Genomic DNA, 22,340 nt, shown 5'->3' on the forward strand with positions numbered 1-22,340 from the left:
ATTACAGGTATGTGCCACACCACTCCTGGAATTACCTTTCTTTTAGTAAATCATCTCTTTTTAGTATTTTAGTGATATACTTCCCAAATGTTACCAAACTAAATAAATACACATTCTCAGCTAAATTATATTGGGTCTCAAATTGAGATATCTAAAATGAGATCTTCTATCAAGTAAAGTTACTAAACACAAAGAAACTACTCATGTTTCAAAAAACATTAAGATGTTTTGCTTGTGTGGCATAAAATGTTATATCTAAAATATTGTACATGTTTGAGGTAGGCAGTAGAATAATAGATTCTATTTACTTTTATAGAAAAAGACAAAAGAGGTTTATCTGAAAGCTGGTTGAATTCTTAAGAGAATTTACTGCTTTGAAGCAGTTGTCTACTGCAGCTTTGAAAGACTCAGTAAGATTCACTGGAAATGAACGTTACGAAGATGTAGCTGGCACCCCTGTGTGGCTGGAGGAGCTCTCAGGGCGTGTCCCCAGTTCCTTTGATCCCAGCTGGGTCTTGCTTCCTGAGCTTTTGGTTACATCCTACAATGACATCCTGAAGCCACAGATGTCCCTGGAAAAACAGGAAAATGCCGGAAGTCAGGCTGATGTTTGTCTGTAAGTCCAGCCAGCCATCAGCCAGTTAAGTAGTAGTTGTCCAGAGAGAGACCGAGATACCATCCAAAAGACCTCAATAAAATGTCAGCCACTTGCAGTGCCAGCCACGAAAATGTCAGTTCTTAAAATAACTACTTAAAAATCTTTCTTACTCCACAGAAGCCTCCAAGGTGTTTTCTCTTAGATAATGTAACTATTTCTGCCTTTATCAGCTTGATCTGGGTTTGAGCTTCACTCTGAAGTTTAATCATTGAAGGGAATAGTTTAGGATCCAGTTACTGATTTTTAATTAAGTAAATCTCGGCCTGGATCTTACTGCTTATGACGAGTTTATATTTCCAACAGTTCTTGAGCTAAAATAACTCCTTTTGCTAGAGAAATGGCTCTTGTGAGTGGCATGCTTCCCATCTGGGTAGAAGGTTGGATGGAGTGAGGTTTCTTCTGGGGCATAGGAAATGGCAAAAGAGACACTCACACAACCTGACTGATGAAGCAGGTGCTGGGTGGTAGGAATTTTAGTACCACTGAGAAAGACGATGGATTTGTGATGCTAAACACACCAAGGTTAGGATGTCTTGGGCATGCTTCCCATCTGGGTAGAAGGTTGGATGGAGTGAGGTTTCTTCTGGGGCATAGGAAATGGCAAAAGAGACACTCACACAACCTGACTGATGAAGCAGGTGCTGGGTGGTAGGAATTTTAGTACCACTGAGAAAGACGATGGATTTGTGATGCTAAACACACCAAGGTTAGGATGTCTTGGGCCAGTATAAAATGGCAATTTAAAAATATCAATACAGAATGCCTGCCCAGCATACACAAGACCCTGGGTTAAATTACCAGCACCGCCAAAGTAAAGGACAAAATATAAATGCAAACACAAAAATAAGTGTGTGCATGTATTTTATTATGAGACTTTTTTTCATGGTCACAGAGTTCTTCCTTGTTCTCCTGATTATATCTTGCTACCACTGAAATACAAAAATAGTAGTGTGGCAACAGCACTTTTTGACAAAGTAACCTTCTTTTGTTAATATTGATCTTTATATTTCCCCAAAGACATGTACACTTACTGCAGGTGGCAAGGAGCAGAGAGCAGCTGCACTGTTCAAACGCTCACGTGGGGAAGGAGAGCGATCGTCCCCTGCACCACACAAACATTGATTCACTTACTATTTTCACTTCAGTTATTTGACTACTTTGGCCAGGATTGTCTGGGGACAGTGTCAGTTCTCCATCTTAATTCTGTATGTGTATTTTACGAATTAAATAATGTTCCTTATTACAGTTTGATAACTCAGACAAGCCATTTATGTATGTGATTAGCTGACTATCACAATAACGATGCCAAATAACAAACCACACAAAAATCAGTGTCTTATAAGGAAGGCACTCCTTCAATCACACACGGCTGAGATGGGCCTGACTGTTTCAGGCTGCAGATTGTCTACACCTGGTGGCAGTGCTCAGTCAGGTTCGGGTCCGCTTCACATGAATCTACTTTTTCTTTAGACTTGCAGTTACCAGGAATATGATGTCTTAGTAGGTCACAGGAGCACAACAATCTAGCCCAAACCACGAGCACATTTAAAGCTTCTGCCTACCTCTTTCCCACTGATACTCATTGTTGAGAGCAAGTCATATGACCAAGCCAAGCATCAAGTAGACAAAAATAATGACTGTCCATTCTAGTGCTCCAAAGGTGGAGGAGGCATGGAAGAATTAAGACTTAGCGACTTTACTGCTTAGTCTGTGGAAGCACATTCCAAGAATTGAGGCTTCTTCTTCTGGGATCCCCTGGGTCAAGGTCTGCCTACCTTAGGCCGTGATTTTCATTATCGGTAGTAGTACTGCTAGTGTGCACTAGCATTCACTGTGCCCAGGTACGATTATCATCTGACCTTATTAACTTGTTGGCAACAACTAAGAAACAAGTAAGCATCAATATGTAGCTTGCTGTGTTCAAACCTAGCATTTAGCTCTTGAAGTTGAGATACTGGTTGGACGATGTATAAATTCTCCTCTCTGTTCCCCTCTGTCACCCCCAACTCGCACTGTGGCGATCCCCTCTCACCTCCTCTCATCTCCTCCGGTTTTCTTCCTTTACATGTGAAATTCTGCTACCAGATAAAATTTAGATCAAATTTTATTAGAAAACACATTCTGTTCCTAGTACGCTTCTTGATATAAACCATTTCAAAAGGATCCCCACTATCAGAATGAAGTCTGAAGGCCAAACTTCATGATGGGGCATTTGAAACCTTCAATAGAATAGCTGATCTTTGTGTCCTAATCTTCATCCTCATTATTAACCTTCATGGACCTGCTTGTTTTCTAAAACAAATCATGCCTTTCCATGCATATAATGTAAATTCTTGCCCGTTTAACCATTCATCATAAGATTGTTTCAGCCTAGACTCACCAATCCTAATCCTGTGTCTACATAATCTTATTCTATTTATCATTCAGATCGAATATCACCTCCTCCTTAGAACATTCTAGGTTTTCTCATAGAGCAGTAATCTCCACCTTTTGCAAACTCTGTCTTTGTCTCCCTCCTTTAGGACATCTATCATTCTCTGAATTATATGATCATTAATTTATCTCTGTCATCACTTCTAATTGACAACCATCCATCTTTTCCCACTTCAATCCTAAACATACTTCCTTGAATATTAAAACAATATTTAATAAATAAAATTTTCACTTTATTAATACCCTAAGTCATTGTTTTTCCCCACTAGGTATACCAATAAGCTTAAATAATTTTCTTAAGTAAAAGCCCACAATGGAATAAAAACTGTTCAAATTCCACTTCGTTAGTTCACAGGCATGGTTTCATAGGAGCAGAATCATTAGCCTTGGGTATGGATATGTCAGTGGTTGGACCTTTGAAAGGATTTCACTGTAGGCAATGGATGATTGTGCAAATACTCCAGAGTTCTGCCTGATTTTGAAGGCATGGACAGGCAGCCTGGCCTACGGAAGGATCTAGCTTTTCTGAAGCAGCCCTGCACATTCGCTGTTCCTTGGACTCAGGTTAGAGTGGAGGCCTGCCACCGTTGTTTACATTTCCTGCCAAGATCCAAGTACAGCATCTTAGCACCCCCTGGTGCCGAAAGCAATCCTCTCCCCGTGACCACATGAATAGTTAGAATAAGACAGAGATGGAAGTCTAAGGGCATGAAATTAAACTTTGGAACTGGTAATGACCTATACTGATATAGCATATAAGCTATACAAACATTACTTTGAGCACCAACTTAGTCTCTTTTCCAACTATGACTGTTTTGAGTTTAATTCATCCATAGTGTTTCTTTTGGAATTGTTCATAAGTTTTTCTTATTGACAGTTAATATCAATTAATTTCCTACATTATTTCTGAGGCACCTCCTTAGATGGTGGAGTAGAAAAAAAAAACAAATAGAATTTTGGGGGGATTTTGTTCCGTATCCTTTCCCTAGCACACCATTTAGTCATGTTAGATTCCTCTTTTGTATGTTTTATCCTGTTATGAAGTTTTTAATTCAAGGCAGACAATGTATCTCCAATAAAGTTCTTATTCAGCTTTCCCTTGGTTTAGAAAAAGAAAATAGCAAATATAAAGTGTGGCTTAAAATCAACTAGACCAGTGTTAAATGCTACTCAGTGTCTTTCTATCAGACTATTTGAATAAAAAATCTATCGGAAGCCAGTTGTCTTGGGGGATAAGGTAAATCTTCATTAATTCTGTTTTCAGCCTGGCAGTATTCATGGAATGGGGATAGAAAAGTCAAACATGTTCACATTTTTTACCAGATTTAATTATGCAAAATACTTGGTTTTTATATAAAATTGGATTGTTCAAGGTTGGGAAAAGCTTCAGTAAATCACATCAGCAATTCCAAAGCTGCACCTAGAGAACCAGACGTGGCTGCTCACTCTTCCAGGCGACTGTGTGTGAGTGAGGAGGAGGCACAGAGGACCAGTCAGGGGGTGCAGAGGGAAGTGTGCAAAGGAAGGGCCGGGGCTGGTGCAATACCTGTCTGAGCTTGCAGGAGCTTCCTGCATCACCTGATGACGTTGGTAAATGTGTGGCAGGATGTGGCAACTATGCTCTCTTTCGAGTCTTCCACATAAGTTTAAGACCCATTCTGTTTGATCTAAATGGTGATATGTCTGTGCTAACAGGTCCGCAGCATGGATGTGGTGGTTACCTGACAGTTTCCAACGATACCTTTGTCTCTCCTGATGCTGATTCAGATGGAAAGTATGAGAAAGGTTTAAACTGCATATGGTACATCATAGCACCTGAAAACAAACTGGTTAAACTCACCTTCAATACATTCGACTTGGAGTCCAAAGGCATAATGCGAAGATGCAATTATGATTATATAAAGGTAAGGCAGTTACAGTGCAACAGAGCCTGCGCGTCCCAGATGTCAGTCAGTGTATCTGATTTAAGCCATAGAGGAAGTCTTGGAAATGGCCAGTACTGCTGCTTTTTTGCAATATACAAGGTATAATATCTTCATATCAAGTCAATCTTAAATATGGATGACAAAAATTCTGTGTGGCTTTCATCATAAGCCTTAAAGACTCAGTTCCCTCTTATCCATGCTTTGACAAGAGATAATCTGTGGGAAGATGGGCTACCTGGAGTTAAATACTCAAAGAACCTTTGTCAAATCCTTAAACAAAGGACAAATCTGCAATGCAAGTAGTCACCCCTTTGTTGTCTCAGTATTGGGGATTGAACTCAGAGGCATTCTACCTTCACACTACGCCTCCAGCCCTTTTTTAGACTTTTGTTTTGAAACAGGGTCTCACTAGGTTATCAAAAGTCTCACTACGTCGCTGAGTCTGGTCTCACACCTGCGATCCTCTTGTCTGTCTCCCAGGTACCGGGATTGCATGTGTGTGCCACCATGCTCAGCTTGTGTGCTTCTTAAGTTAGAAGTATACTTCTTTTCTTACCTTTGGATATGGAAAATTTCTTTGTTCCCTAGTCCAACTAAAATCAAACCAAGAAACTTTTCAATTTCTTAAATGACTTTCCGCTATTACAATATTGTACCTATCAGGTTATGTAAATTCAGATCACAAGTGTAAAGTAGGATCAGTGAATATATTCTGCTATACTCACAGGAAAAAGTGACAAGGATGGCACGGTTTCCCTCCAGGGATCTTAGGCTGAGTGGACAACTAAGGAACAGCACTGCAAGTCACCCAGGAGACTCAGAATAATGACTACGTGATAATTAATGCATTACATACAAACCTGAAATAACGTGTGGACTGAAAAGGGATGAAAGGGGCCGAGGACATAGCTCAGCGGGAGAGTCTCGCCTAGCATGTGCCAGACCCCGAGTTCCATGCCCAGCACTGAGAAAACGGGGAGGAGAACAAAGGAAAAGACTTTATAAAGTGAGGGGACACTTAATCAATCAAGAGAGAATTCCAGGCAAGGTGAATGTTGAAAAATGGGCATAGAAGTTAAAATGTGCTTTTTATTTTAGGGGTGAAGAAAGAGGTTGGCTTTCTGGAGCAGAATATTACTAGAGTAGCAAGAAATAAGACGGCCTAAACTCAAGAACTATACAGATTACAAAGGACCTTAAATGTCAAACTAATAAATTTAGATTTTATGCAGCTGACAGTGCGGTGTGGTTGAGGGCTTTCCATCCAGGTGGTGATTTGATGAGAGCAATATTTAAGGAGGATTAACATGGGGTCAGCATTCGGGTGGGTGTGAGGAAGTCACCCCTAGGTGAACAGGGGCCAGAAGGAGACGGGCACAAGATGAATACAAGAGACATGTTTAAGTTATAGGATTGCCTTAAATTGTAAAGACATTTGTTTTAGAGCAAAGAGACGAAAAAGTCGTATATGGAACACATATTTGAGCACTTAAATGTATATTTTACATATAAAATATAGAATAAATACATATATAAAACATATATACTTATGTATATATTTTTAACTGTGATAAGCACCATGGCTAGGACACTTGAAGAAGAGAGAGTGGTTTGGGTGGTGGCCAAACAGACAAGTAGGTCTGCAGGAGGTAGAGAACGGAGCACAGCTTGTAGGGCATGACATGGTGAAGAGAGAAGAGACGGACAGCACAGAAGACTCTGATATTAAATTGTCAAATAGAGGCCAAACCAATTGTCAAAATATTTTTCTTCCTTTCCTTTAAGAGGAAGAAAAAACTCATTCCATTGCATGACATTTTAATAAAATATTAGGACAGAGGCCAGATAAAAGAGAGTTGTGTTTTACTGAAAGGTAATAAGCTTTAGAAACAGAAACTATGGGACTGAAACCCATTTTTGCTACCAAAAAAGTTATTTGTTGTTGTTGTTGTTGTTGTTGTTTGAGGTGCTAGAAATTGAACCCAGGATCATCTACCTCTGACTACACCCCCAGACTTATTATTTTTCTTTATTTTTAAACAGGGTCTCAGTAAGTAGCTGAGGCTGGCCTTGAACATGTGATCCTCCTGTCTTAGCCTCGCAAGTACTGGGATTACAAGTGTGTACCACCAGGCCTAGCTCCAAAGAAATTTCTGAATTTCCCCAATTTCTCATCACTTCACCTGTTAAAAATAAATGGCATAATAGTACTTACCTTGCAAGGTTGTTTTGAATATAAAAATTATGAATACTAGAGTGTTTAGAACTGTGCCTGACATTAATTAGTTAATATTTGCAGCTGGATGTGGTAGTGCACGCTTGTAATCACTGTGAACAGGAGGGTCACTGGTTTGCAGTCAGCCTCAGTAACTTAGTGAGACCCTGTTTTTTGTTGTTAAAGGGGGTTGGGGTATCTCAAAAGTAGAACACCCTTGTGTTCAATCCTCAGTACCACACACACATGTAAAAATTACTTCCTTTTTCTCTTTGAGTAACTCCAAATAAGCATGGAGGTTATGGAATTCCTCCTTCTTAAAATGTTTTTAAAACTTGATTTACATGTAAACTGTAAATTTATTATTATTATTATTATTATTATTATTATTATTATTAGTGGTACGGGGTTCCTGGAAGCCCTTCTACCTCCGGGCTATACTCCCAGACCTATTTTATATTTTTGAAACAGAGTCTCTTAAACCAGCGTGGCTGGCTACGAACCTGCGCGATCCTCCTGTCTCCGCCTCCCAAGCGCGGGGATTACAAGCGTGCGCCACCACGCCCGGCTTTAAACTGTAAATTTAAATGTACATAGGATGTCTTAGGATCTGATTGAATTTACATTCAAGACGCATATCTATGATGTGATTTAATAAGATCGTATTACAGCTTATAATTGTCTGAATTTCCTCAAGTCATCTAGGGCAGAAATGACTAGATCAAAACCAAAGAGTTGTTTTCTAACTGTATAATGAAATATCCTTTATTTTTCTCTTCAAAGAAATTAAGTTCAAATCTACTTTAATTTTTCACTCTTGGAAAAGCAGCTTTCCCCAATTGGAAATTTTCCCAACCTCTGGTAACTAGCAAAACAAAGAACAGACCTTGAAATGTGAAACTTAGAGGTATCTTTATTAAAGAGATCCTCTGTGATAAATGAGATATTTGATTCCTTTTAGATGATTTCCTAGATATTACAATAAAATAACTTTTTAAGAAAAGCTAGTTTAATTCAACTCTACAGGTAGATATAGAAATGAAATCTTGTATCCGTAGTTCTATCACTGATGTGCTGGAAAGGTTGGTTCAGAGAGTAAGATCAACGTAATGCTTGGTCAAGTGCGTGTTTCGCTGAGCAATTGGTATTGAAATCCCCACCGCATGCATCTCATGGAGCTATTTGGCAGCCACTGCACATGCCCTAGAGATGTGAAGGATTAAAAAATACATCTGGAGGAGTAAAAGCAGCAAGGAGATCTCGGTCAGATGCAGGAGACTGACATGTCAACAGATATATTAGTATAAAACATGCCGAAAATGGTAAATATCAACATAGAAAAGTAGAGCAAGAGAGGTTCTATCTGGCTTCATTAGGGGTCCAAGGAAGTCTTCCTGGACGGGAGGGCTCAGAAGGCGTTGACAAAATAAGCAGGAGCTTTCCCCACTTGTTACCATCCACAACACACAAGCACGGCTCCTGTGAGAGGCTGGCTCCTGAAAGCATGGAGAAAAGGAGTGAGCGCCTGTGCTCGGCAGGGTCCCATGCCAACTTTTATTTTTTGGTGCATTGTACTCATACATCATAATGGGGTAAAAAAGTGTGTAGACATACATCACCCAGCCAGCAGCCACCCAGTCATGCCAACCTTTTGCCACCAGTCCTCTATCTATTTAGGCATTCCTGTGGTGCTCAGTGGTGAGGCCACTGCGATGCTAATTGGCTGAGAAACAGAGAGAGCCTTAAGGAGACAGCCGCCTGCTACTGTTTCCCAGCATGTCCTCAACCTTATCAGTGCCCCTGTTCATAGCTAATATTTTACAATGCTTCCTTTCCCATCAAAAGTGAAAATTATCTATATTAACTGCCTGTGCGATTCAGCCATGTGGCTTCTAAATATTAAATGTCAATTATAGCCCCAAATTATTGCTATAATGCCAATTATGAACCCCCAAAACATCACAGGAAACACTGGTAGGGCTGGTACTGATCTCGCTGGGAACCTTTGTAATAACTCGCTGGGCCGACCATTTGGTCTGTGGTTAACCCCTGGAAGAGGGTGGTCCATCTTCAGGAAGAGGATCCACAGTCCATGCAAGCATTCATTTCCTGTCTTTTTGAGGTAGTGCTACTGTTTCTTCATTAAATAAATGTTAACTTTTGCTTACTTTGTTCCAGACATTAAGATTCAAAAGCAAATACAAAAGGCAGTACTTCCATAGTTTGATCTTGAATGTCCATGCGTTAAAGACTGGGTCACCAGGCTCTGGCACTATTAGGAGTGGAACCCTTTGGCAGTGGGGCCGAGTGGGAGGAACTTAGGTCACTAGGGACATGCTGTGGAGGGGCAGTATTGGGACACGGACCTTCTCCCCTCTCTCTTCACTTCCTGCTGCCTTGAGGTGAACAGCCTCCTTCATCGTGTATTCTGTCTTACTACAAGCCCAAAGCAAGAAGCCAAGTGACCTTAGACCGAAACCTGGAGCCAAAATTAACCTCTCCTCCTTTTAAGTAGATTATATCAGCAATTTTGTCACAGAGATGGAAAGCTGACTAATACAAATACTATGAAAGTATCTATACTTGTAAAGCAGTTAATAATTGTTTTGTTTTGTTTTTTTCAGTACTGGGGATAGAACCCAGGGGCATTCTACCTCTGAGCTACACCCCCTGCCCTATTTTTTTATTCTTTATTTTGAAACAGGGTCTCACTGAGTAGCAAAGGGCCTCACTAAGTAGCTGAGGCTGTCCTCGAACTGTGATCCTCCTGTCTCAGCCTCCCAAATACTGGGATTACAAGTGTGCGCCACCATGCTGGCTCTCCCTGAGACCACTGAGACTAACAAAAGTTTTTCTTCATCAGAAAGTTCTTAAATGAGCTCGGCATGGCATGGCGGCACACGCTTATAATCCCAGCATTCGGGAGGCTAAGACCAGAGGACCGCAGTGCGCAGACAGCCTTAACTACTTAGTGAGGCCCTCCGCAACTTAGTGAGATGCTGTTTCAAAATATAGAATAAAAAAATAGGGCAGGGGGTATAGCTTGGAGGTCGAATGTCCCTGGGTTCCATCCAAAAAAAAAAAAAAAGAAAAAAAGGAAAACACTTAAATGAATCAGAGTTTATCCCCTGAAAAAATAGCTCTATATTCTCTTTTCCATACCAGCATGTTTTCTAGCAGATCTTGTGAAAGGTTCTGCAGTAAGAAGGAAAAAAGAATTCATGGAGACAGTCTAAAACTGAATTTGAAAATACTTCAGCCGGGCATGGTGGTGCATACTTGTAATCCAGCATTTGGAGGCTGAGACAGGAGGATCAGGGTTCGAGGACCACCTTAGCTACTACTTAGAGAGGCCCTTTGCAACTCAGTGTGACCCTGTTTCAAAATAAAGAATAAAAAATTAGGGCTGGGGTTGTAGCTTGAAGGTAGAATGCCTCTGAGTTCCATCCCCAGTACCAAACACACACACACACACACACACACACACACACACACACACACACACAAAGGAATACTTCAAATAAGACTCTAAAAGTCTTTCCTATTATTAAAACCCCTGGAAAATATAAAATAAAGATATCCATAGGGCATTAATGTTTCAAATTTTTGTTATTTTCAAAAAGAATTTAATTTTAGTTTCACAGTTTATTGCTCTTTTGCATTAAAAATTTACAGAAATTAATTGCCGGGCGTGGTGGCGCATGCTTGTAAATCCCAGCATTCGAGAGGCAGAGACCAGAGGATCACGATTCGTGGGCAGCCTCAGCTACTTAGCGAGGCCCTTCACAACTCAGTGAGACCCTATTTCAAAAAAAAAAAGACTAAAAAATAGGGCTGGGGATGTAGCTCAAAGGTAGAATGCCCCTGGGTTCTATCCTCGGTACTTCAAAAAATAATTACAGAAATTAAAAGCTTAAAACTTTCTTCCCATTTCTCTGATTGCACACTTGATGACTGGGTGAAGTGCCGGATCTTCTAGTAGCTGGCATCAGAGATAATTTAGTCTTTCACTAAATTAGTTGTTCAGTTTCTTCAGATCTTAAGTAGACTTGAAGTCGTTCAAATTCTCAATTTCTTCCACTCTTCAGTAGGTTCTTTTAATAAGTCTTCAGAGTTGAGAAAACAGAAAATTCTTCTTGACACTTACCTACATCTGCAAGACTTAGAACCTAAGCTCCAGGCGTGATGCCTGCACATCAGAAAACATGGGCTCCCAGAAGACAATGTGTAGATGCGTGTGAGGTGCAGCCCTGGGGCACCTTTCCTGTCCTGGACACTGCCCTCCAGCACCGCGCAGGGCTCGCCACAGTGGAGGTGTGGTGTTCTCAGAGAACAGGACCTCAGATGGACAAAAACCTGGCCTTTGACTACAGAGGAGTCTAGGAGCCCAGGCCAGGTGTCCAGAGGCCCCAAATGTTTGTTCCAACTCAAGTAGGAGAAATCTCACTGTGGCTATGAATGAATGCGTGCAGCTCAGCACAGAGCCCGGCACGTGTGTGGTTCTCTCCTGTCCAGCCCCGGTGTCTTCCTCATACTTTCCTTCACATCTATTCAAAACTCATGTCTAGAAGGGGGAGACGCCAACTCCTTGGTAGTAAATGCATAGAACCTGTCCAACGCTCTTCCCGTCTGTTCTCCCACCTGAACCCCTAGTCCCATCAAACACACAGACCACACGCTTCATCCACCCGTGGACTCCACCCATGCCCTGTGTACCTAGGGGGGCCTTTCCCTTTTGTAGGTCCGGAAGATCTCTGCTTACTTTCAAGAACCAATTTAAATGTCTGTGCAAAGTCTTTTCAGAAACATCACACCCAAGATGTATTATTATTATTATTATTATTATTATTATTATTATTATATCTGTTATCTTATTGTAGTACCACGTATTTTCCCACATATGATTCATGTGCACACTCACACCCACACCATGTTATATATACTATTATTATACATATAATTTGCGTATATGTGAGGGAGAGAGAGAGGAAGAGAGAGATTGATTTAATTTATGGGTCTTTCTTCCCACTGGTCTATGAATAATTCCTTGAAGGTATGGAGAGTGTTTTGTAACTTGGAAACCCAGCAGTACACAGAATGCAAATCCATGCTAATATGGCTGTCATCATAAAGGCAGCAATGATCATAATGAAACTTGGCAAAGGTACGCTACTCTAAAATGAGGGGTTTAGATTACAGAATTTGAGTCTTTTCTGGATCACAATGAACTGAAAATATGTTTAAGTAGGAGAGCGTGCCACCTAGTGGTATTTTTTACTTTTTCTTTTGCAGTGGCTCTAATCGTTTTTATGTAATCCTTGGATTCTAAAGCGTTGCGTGTGGTCATGGTTGTTCTGGTCTTTGACACACCATATGAGCAACACAGACGTGAATACTCATTTTAGAAATGCAACGATGATTACTTGGGTGAAAAAATACTTTTAGTAAGGGATCTGAGAGAAATGCAAGACCTAAGGATTTCCCCAGGTGTTTGCAGAAGACTAGGGCTTTGGAGAGCTGGGGATGGTTCTAGGTGCTGAAGACACCACAGTAAATAATCCAGTCTCCTCACCTGTGGGACATACTTAGATTCTTATTGAGAGGACACCAGAAAAGCAAATGAACAATGAGTAAGACATATGCAATAGGAGATAAGTAACATATGTTTTGATTATAACAAAACGAATCAGGGTGATGTTGAGGGAACGCGATACTGGGTAAGGCTGGCCAGTCTAAGATGGTGACATTCGGGGTGAGGTCACCTGGCAAGGACTCGTCAGCCATGCAAGAGCCGATGAGAGACAGTTCCAGCGAGAGCAGAGGTGCGGCAGGGCCCTCCTGGGACAGAGGACGTGCAGGTAACGGCAATGGGACTGGGCCAGCCAGACCAGGTGGGGCTCACAGACTGTAGGGGGGAGCAGGAATTCTTCATTAGATGTAAAATTAATCCCCTGGAGCATTTTAGGAAGGGCAAAGGCATGATCTGCTTTAAGTTCTCAAGGAGGGCAGCTTGGTGAGGATTCTATGGATACACTTTGGAGTTAGGTCTCTCCAGAAGCTGTCACTAAGCCACTGTGAAGGGTGATGGTGATGGAGGTGGGGTCCTTCGAAATGTATATTGAAGGTGGAGTGGAGCAGAAGTGGGAGTCATGGCAGAGATGGAGAGCGAGAGCGAGAGGGGGGGGAGAGATGGAGAAAGAGAGGGGGGCCAGATATGGCTGAAGCGTCAGCTGAGTCATTGCACGGGATAAAGATGACTGTGGCAGTGTTCGGGGAAGGCTGGGTCTGTTTTACACGTGTGCCCCCAAGTGCTTGTGTTAGAAACTTACCCCTTGAACTCCTGCGTTGCTGATTTGGAGTGGGGGCTTTGGGAGGTAATCAGGGCTAGATGAGGCCATGGACTACAGGCTTTCTGATAAGGAAGAGAGAGAGAGCTGCCTGGCACGCTCCTGTTGTCTCACCAGGAGATGTCTCCTGCCATGTCCTCGTGCAGCAGGAAAGCCCACCTCAGCCGCAGCCCCTTCCCACCTGGCCTACTTGCAGAACTCTGAGGGACACATTTCCTCACTAATTACCCAGACTGTGGCATGCCGGTACAGCAACACAAAGCGAACTAAGACGGGTGGGTAGTGGAGAGAGGACTCGGAGCACTTCCTAGCATTCACTAGGGATTGATGGGGCGTCTTTTATGTGCCAGACACTGTGGTGTGTGTGTGTGTGTGTGTGTGTGTGTGTGCGCGTGTGTGTGCGTGGTGTGTGTGTGCGTGGTGTGTGTGTGGTGTGTGTGTGCATGCGTGTGTGCGTGTGGTGTGTGTGTGTGCGTGTGTGTGCGTGGTGTGTGCGTGGTGTGTGTGCGTGGTGTATGTGTGCGTGTGTGTGCGTGGTGTGTGCGTGGTGTGTGTGTGCGTGCGTGTGTGTGTGGTGTGTGTGTGTGTGTGCGTGGTGTGTGTGTGCGTGGTGTGTGTGTGCGTGTGTGTGCGTGGTGTGTGCGTGTGTGTGGTGTGTGTGTGTGCGTGGTGTGTGTGGTGTGTGTGTGCGTGGTGTGTGTGTGCGTGTGTGTGCATGGTGCGTGTGGTATTGTGTGTGGTGTGTGTGTGCGTGGTGTGCGTGGTGTGTGTGTGCGTGTGTGTGTGTGGTGTGTGTGCGTGTGTGTGTGGTGTGTGTGCGTGGTGTGTGTGTGCATGGTGTGTGTGTGTGCGCGTGGTGTGTGTGCGTGTGTGTGTGGTGTGTGTGTGCGTGGTGTGTGTGGTGTGTGTGTGTGTGGTGTGTGTGTGCGTGGTGTGTGTGGTGTGTGTGTGTGTGGTGTGTGTGTGGTGTGTGTGTGAGCGTGGTGTGTGTGTATGGTGTGTGTGTATGGTGTGTGTGTGCGTGGTGTGTGTGTGTGGTGTGTGTGTGGTGTGTGTGTGTGTGTTTTGCTGGGGACTGAACCCAGGGTGGTTCTACCTTTGAGCTATACACCCAGCCCTTTTTAGTTTTTTATTTGAAACAAGGTCTCACCGGGCGTGGTGGCGCACGCTTGTAATCCCAGCACTTGGGAGGCTGAGACAGGAGGATGGCACAGGTTCAAAGCCAGCCTCAACTACTGAGTGAGGCTCTCAGCAACTTAATGAGACTGTTTCCAAATAAAAGATAAAAATAGGTCTGGGAGTATAGCCCGGAGGTAGAAAGCCCCTGGGTTCCACCCTGAGTACCACAAAAAAGAAAGAAAGAAAAGAAAAGAAAAGAAAAGAAAGGAAGGAAGGAAGGAAGAAGTCTCACTAAATTCTGAGAGTCTTGTAAATTGCCGAGGCTAGCCTCAAATCTTTGCTCTTCCTGGCTCAGCCTCGCAAGTACTGGGATTACAGACATGTGCCACCACACCTGGCTGCTAGACATTTAAAATCTGGGACATAACAGTGAAGAGAACAGAAATCTATACTTCCCCAGAACTTGCATTGTCTTTCAGGGAAAATTAACAAAATAAAGAAGTCAAATATTCAGTATGTAGAAGATACTAATTGCCCTGAAGAAGACTCAGGCAAGAAAGGAGCCAGGAGGAGAGTTTGTGTAGGGAACGCCTTCCTGAGGCCATGATATTTGAGTAAGGACTTGCAGGAGTGACCTGAAGCCGTGGGGGAGAACAAGCCCTGTGGGAGCGGGGAGTGGGGTCCAGGCAAGGGGTTCCATGAAGAGGCCTGTGCCTGGGCGGCTCAAGGAGCATGTGTGGACCAGGTGGACACTAAGAAATGAGGCCGGAGAGGCGGCGTGGGGAGGAGAGCGCTTCCGTGTGGCCTGCAGGGTGTCCTCATGGCCTTGGCTTTTGTGCTGGGAGGGTGGAAAGGAGCTAGGCCACTGTTTAGAGTGGGACCTGCTCTGACTTCACTCCACAGCCCCCTCTGGCTGACATTATTGCAGGATCAAGGACAGCCTCTGCAACTCAGCAAGCCTCTCAACAACCTAGCAAGACCCTGTTTCAAAACAAACACTAAAAAGGGCTAGTGTGTAGCTCAGAGGTAGAATGCCCCTAGCAGCTTTGATCCCTAGTAACACACACACACATACACACACACACACACACACACACACACACACACACACACACATCCGTAATTGTGAGCTATGGTGATTTCATATCCAATTTAGTGTCAAATCTGCAGCTCGTCTGTGAACGATGGAGAACTGATGTTTTTCTCTTTTTCAGGTGTACGATGGGAGGAGTGAATACGCCAGCCTGGGCGGGACATTTTGTGGCAACGTTGCACCTGCTCCTTTTATCTCTTCTAGAAACTTCCTTACAGTTCAATTTGTCAGTGACCTCACTTTAGAAAAAGAAGGATTTAATGCTACCTATACCTTTGTGGACAGTGAGTAACTTGCATTTTTAAAAAATATATTATAGCTGGGCGTGGTGTCGCACGCTTGTAATCCCCGCGCTTGGGAGGCGGAGACAGGAGGATCGCGCAGGTTCGAAGCCAGCCGCGCTGGCTTCAGAGACCATTTCCAAATAAAAAATATAAAATAGGTCTGGGAGTGTAGCCTGGAGGTAGGAGGGTTTCCAGGAACCCCAGTACCACCAATAATAATAATAATAATAATAATAATAATAATAATAACATTATAAAACACATATGCATGTGTGTACTAAAAAGAATGGCATGCAGCCAGGTGTGGTGATGCACGCCGATGATCTGAGTGTTTGGGAGGCTGAGATTGGAGAATTGCAGGTTAGAGGCCAGAAACCTATAACTTAGCAAGACACTGTTTCAAAATAAAAAACAATCCAGGCGTGATGGTGCATGCCTATAGTTCCAGCACTTTTAATGCCAAGACACAGGAGGATCACAGGTTCAAGATTAACCTCAGCAATGTATTAAGAGTCTTAGCACCATAGAAATACCCTGTTTCAAAAAAATTAAAAATTATGACTGGGGGCATCTCAAGGTTAGAATGCCCCCTTGGTTTAATCCCACTACCATAAAAATAAGTAAAATAAAATAGGGCTGGAAGGTGTAGCTCCATAGTAGAATGCCCCTGGTCTCAATCCCCAGCACCACAAAAATAAAGAATTAAAAAAGAACTGGAGGTGTATTCAGAGGTAGAATACCCCTGAGCCCAGTCCCCAGGACCACAGAAATAAAGAAATAAATCGGGCTGGGGGCGTGGCTCAGGGGTAGAATGCCCCTGGGTTCAATCCCCAGCATTACAAAAAGAATAATGTGCCATGCTTATTACAGCTACACTCAATGATTGCACTTAATTGCTATCTAGTCGATTACTAAACACTTCATTTACACTGTGATTTAATCTGTGATAAAAACTTGGTGCTTAATAAAAATCATGCCCTCTAAATGCTTACCAGAACAGGGCTTCCCCTTCAGAATAGTCTTTCTCCTTCAGGTGTGGACAGCAGGACGTTCACAATTGTGTGTGTGGTGTGATGGGCCGTGTGTAATACGCCTCCTACCTTCTCTCTTTCTTCCTCCTCAGTGCCTTGTGGTGGAACCTATAATGCAACTTGGACCCCACAAAATATTTCATCACCCTATTTATCAACCCCTGTCAATCAAATTTCCACCTGTACCTGGGTCATCAAGGCTCCTCCACACCAGCAGGTCAAGATAACCGTGTTGGCAATACAGCTGCACTCGCAAAACTGTGCACAGGCCTACTTAGAATTCCAGGACTCGCCAGAGGTAATAATTACAGGCTGGGGTTGAGTATGGTGCTAAATGCTCTTAATCCCAGTCCTTGGGAGGCAGAGACAGGAGGATTGCAGATTTAAGGACAACCTCAACAACCTAGCAAGACTTGTAGCAACCTAGCGAGACCCTGTTTCCAAACAAGAAATAAAAAAAGGGCTGAGGTGTAGCTCAGAGGTAGAATGCCCCTGGCCCCTGGATTCAGTTCAATTTATAGTGCCACCCAAAAATAAAAATTAAAAAATGACTAAATGGATAATAGTTCCATCTAGCCACCTTTTCACAAGAGTTTGCAAAAACATTTGAAGTAATAAATGCATGAGTCAATAAATTCTCAAAGCTATTTTCCACATTGTGTTTATCAGCTCTGTACAAAGCCCTGTGTTCAAGCATCCTGAGAAACTTGAACTTGGTAGGTGACATAACGAGAGGGGTGAGATCTTCTGGGGGATTACATAAAGTGGCGTGAACTGAGGAGGATGGATACCTGGGGAAACACCTGAGCATAGAAGCCCAGGTTAATAGTAGGAGTCTGCAAGAGAGATGGAGCGTGGGCCTTCAGTAGAACTGCAGGTTCTGGAGACACACCTGTGGCTGAGAGGCTGCCAGTGTCCTGTGTCCAATACAAGTTGCTTTTGTGCAAAAAATGGCTGGGCTGCACTGCATTTTCCCCATGCTTCTGAGGGCAGAGGAAGGTGCCTAGGTGTTTGGGAGGGTAATGGAGACTTCATTATAGGCACTGGCTGCCTTCGGGAAGTCACAGCAAGGCTCTGGTTAAGTTTGCTATGAGGTAGCAAGAGCTGGATCAGAGAGTAATGGTCTTGGGATAGTCGTACAGGCTCAAAGCAATGGGAAAATCTCAGCTAGGAGACTGGCAGTGAGCTGGGACCCCATGGCTCTGCTCTGAACAAGGGCACAGGCCTTAGCTATGGTGTCGTGTGAAGGGGGATAGACTTGTTTTCTGCAGGAAAGTGTCTGTTCAGGGTTTCAGCAGAAATGCCTCCCTGGGAAGGTGGGCCATTTGTCAGTTCCCAGGCTAACAGTGAGTCTTACTGCAGAGGGCTTCAAATATTGAAGCTAGCCAGGTGTGGCTGTACACACCTATGGTCCCAGTCTTGAAAGGAGTACTTAGGCTGAGACAGGAGGATGTAGGAGGTTTGAGATCAGCCTCAGCAACCTAGGGAAACTCTCAGCCACTTAATGAGACTCAGTTTCAAAACAAAAATAAAAAGGGCTGGGGATGTAGCTTGGAGGTAGAGTGCCCTGGGTTCAACCCTCTGTACCATAAATATAAATAAACAAGTAAGTAAGTAAGTAAATAAACAGGAGCTAGTTTGCACAGCTGAACATTGTCAGCCAGACCTTTACAAACACTTTAGTTTCTGTTACATCTGCCTTCTTCTGAAACTAAGTCTAAGGCAATTCGACTTCTGTTTTGGCTTCAGAGTGATGGAAACTCCAGGCTTTGGTTCTGCGGCAGAAACACATCAGCGGTGCCAGCCTTGTACTCCTCCCGGAGCACGGCAATTGTCGCTTTCAAATCTCAGGTTTTAAGCAGCAGTTCAAGAGTGAGCTTCAGCTACCAGATCGCAGGTGAGCCTGAAACCTCTGTCTGTTCAAGAAAAATTGCCATTGTTAGAATTATTCCAGAATGGCCCCTATGAATGGGTCAGAGATTGAGAAAAACCCCACTCATATGGGGAGACTCTTCAGAAGAACCCAGGCCTAATTTTGCAGATTACTGAAGTTGGTTCCTGCCGAGGTAAAGTAAATACAACACTAACTGAAATGTGATGTAGTTATTTTAAAAATACACCTTCACTATTCTTGGAGGATAAGTGTATCCTTGATTGAGTGTCCTATACTTATGGTATTGATTTAAAAATAACTGCAATTGGCCGGGCGTGGTGGCACATGCTTGTAATCCCAGCATTTGGAAGGCTGAGACCGTAGGATCGCAGTTGGGACAGCCTCAGCTACTTAGTGAGGCCCTCTGCAACTCAGTGAGACCCAGTTTCAAAATAAAGAATAAAAAATTGAGCAGGGGGAGTAGCTCGGAGGTCAAATGCCTCTGGGTTCCATCCCCAAACCCACAAAAAAAAATTAAATTGAAATAACTGCAATTAAATATAGTATTTTATTGACCATCCACCCGTTTACATTTAGGGGCCACCATATTTTTTAAAGTTTCATCAAGATATCATTCTCAGATCATACCATTTACCTACTTAAAGTTCAGTGATTTTTGGTATATTCAGAAAGTTGGGAGTCACTCTATGTTAGAAAATGATTTTGTGAAAATCAAGATGCCTTAAAAGGGTTACTTGTTTATTCCAGAGATCATTTATTTCCAGAGATCATTTGAATATTAATTCTGACCTTGGTCAAAACTCAAGCTGCCTTTGCATCAGATAAGCAATAAAATATTTTTGCTATTTTTTACTAAGAGAAATGGCTTAGATATAAAGGTAAAGAACAATGATTTGCCAGTTCTATCACAACAAATAATCCACCAGCAGACTAAAGGGAAACCCCCTGCAAATCTCCGTCTGGGAGGAGAGCCTTGTGTCTGAAAAAGGATTGAAGTGACAGCCACTGGCAACTTATTGCGGTCAGGAAGCTCCAAGGTGCCGGGCGTTCTGCAAAGAAGAGCTCACACTCACACCTAGCCTGGGTCATCAGGTGTTTTGTGCTTCTGCAGGATAGGTTCACGTCACCTCTCAGGTCTCATTTAAGTCAAAGGTAAATGAAGAGGCTGGATTAGTGCTTTCTAAGATGAACCATTCATTCATTCATTCATTCATTCATTCATTCATTCATTCATTCATTCATTCATTTTTGGTGCTGGAGATTGAGCCCAGGGGCATTTTACCTCCAAACTGCACCCCTGCCCTTTTGCTTTTTTTTTTTTTTTTAATTTTGAAACAGAGTATCACTAAGTTCCTGAGGGGCTTGTTAAATTGCTGGGCTGACCTCCAACCTATGATCTACCTGTTTCATCCTACCAAGTACGGAGATTATAGGCATGAGCCACCTGCCAGGCTGTGTTCAGATTTAATGGTATTTTTGAATTATTCCTAAATCTTTGGATGCGCGTCATATTAACTATGAATATTTCTTTTTCTCTAAGACTGCAACAGACAATATAACAAGTCATTCGGGAATCTGAAGAGTCCCGGATGGCCAGAGAATTATAACGATAACCTGGACTGCACTGTCGTCCTCAGAGCCCCGCAGAACCACACCATCGCCCTCTTTTTTTATTCATTTGGCATCGAGGAGTCAAGTGAATGTGTGCATGATTTCTTAGAGGTAACATGCTTTTGCATTTTTAAGAAGTCAAATTATTTGAATGAATTATTTTTAAAAGATGCTGGGTCAAGCCAGGCGTGGTGGCACAGGCTTGGAATCCCAGCATTCAGGAGGCTGAAACGGGAGGACTGCGGCTCACTGACAGCCTCAGCTACTGAGTGAGGCCTTTTGCAACTTGGTGAGAACTTGTTTCAAAATAAAGAATAAAAAATAGGACAGGGGATGTAGCTCGGAGGTAGAATGCCCCTGGGTTCCATTCCCAGTACCGCAAAAAAACAAACAAACAAAAATGCTGGGTCAATTAAAGTTTTTCACATATTTTTTGAATTCTGCTAATCCCACCTGTTCCTGTTCATGTCACTAATTTATTCACTCATCTTTCATTCCATAAGCACTCGCCAAGCATCTTCTAGTCCAGTCATTAGAGATACAATAGGAGGCAAAACAGATTTGGGGCCTCCCAGGGGCTCAGTCTACAGGGAAAGGCGGACAGTGCTGGTCAATTCTGACGACAAAGGGACCGAGCCTGGCTTCATTAGAAACGCCCGCTCACTTTGGACACAGAGAAGCCTTCTTTAAGGAGAGTATATGTGAGTTCCCACCCAGAGGACAAGCACAAGGGGCTGAGGCAGGAGATGGACAGTGGCAACAACTTTAGAAGTGTGATCTATATGGAGATGAAAATGAAATGAATGGCAGTGAATAGTGTCCTAATAGTTCCCCCGATGGCTCCAGAGTTTGGGCATCTGGGATACCTGTATCCCTGATGGAGCATCCTGCAGGCTCAGGAGATAGGCTCTGTACCTTCCTCCACCACCACTACTAGAGGCTGCTAATTTGGATGAAGCGTTGTCTGCATGTGCTTGTCTCCCACCCCCTCCCTAACCTTGGGATTGCCCCATGCCGCCATAATTGCTCCTGGTGTCCAGTCTGTTCTGCCTCGCCTGCATTGCTTATGTGTGAATGGATGCAGGTCACCGTCCACAGGAGCCTTTTCTACATGAGCTCAGCTCCTTGGTTCTGCCAACTTTGAATCTCACCCTCACAGGAGGCTCTAAATTGGCTATGCTTCATGTGTGTGAGAGGCTTCAGAAAGACTTCCAAAAAGTCTAATTTCCCCATGCCTATTTATTAGGTCTTTAAGAGCTAAATGATTTTTATTTTAATTGTGCCTGTATATGGGGTACAGTGTGATAACTGGATACAGGTGCACACTGGATAATAACCAGATCAGAGTACCTACTTTCCATCTGGGATCAGGTCCTTGTTCAAAACAAGCTGTCCAAATTATTTGGCCTTTATTGGACAGACAAGGAGTTTATGCAGTTTTCTTTCTTTTTGATCAGTTTCTTTTCTGCTGGCTTTTTTCCACAGCTGTTTCTTTTTTAGCTGTACCCCCCCATACACGCACGCACCTGCCACCAATAAACGCTTCTGCTTCTTAAGCCAGCCAACAAGCCTCCTTTACTTCCTTGCCTCCAGCTCCATTCCCAGCTGACTTGGCCTCTGTGGCTGCTAATGACTCATCTCCTCACATTTGTGGTTCCTGGTTTGGGGAAGAGTGGTGTTTCCAGGTATGGCCTTTGCAAATGGGGTCCAGCCTCCACATGATTCCTGAT

General features: G+C 43.2%; 1 protein-coding gene across 1 annotated transcript in view; it reads left to right on the forward strand.

The window, feature by feature from the left end:
* The window catches only part of CUBN (cubilin), a gene marked incomplete at both ends in the record, with an annotated part of 282,744 nt that overhangs the window by 253,531 nt on the left and 6,873 nt on the right, over positions 1-22,340 (forward strand). Inside the window, 5 exons of the mRNA XM_080716933.1 lie at positions 4,787-4,995; positions 15,912-16,074; positions 17,198-17,403; positions 18,855-19,002; positions 20,540-20,721. Coding sequence (XP_080573059.1) covers positions 4,787-4,995; positions 15,912-16,074; positions 17,198-17,403; positions 18,855-19,002; positions 20,540-20,721 — 908 coding nt within the window. The remainder of the gene's footprint in view (positions 1-4,786; positions 4,996-15,911; positions 16,075-17,197; positions 17,404-18,854; positions 19,003-20,539; positions 20,722-22,340) is intronic.

This window comes from Muscardinus avellanarius (assembly GCF_963383645.1).
Source record: "Muscardinus avellanarius genome assembly, chromosome: 20".
NCBI lineage: Eukaryota > Metazoa > Chordata > Mammalia > Rodentia > Gliridae > Muscardinus > Muscardinus avellanarius.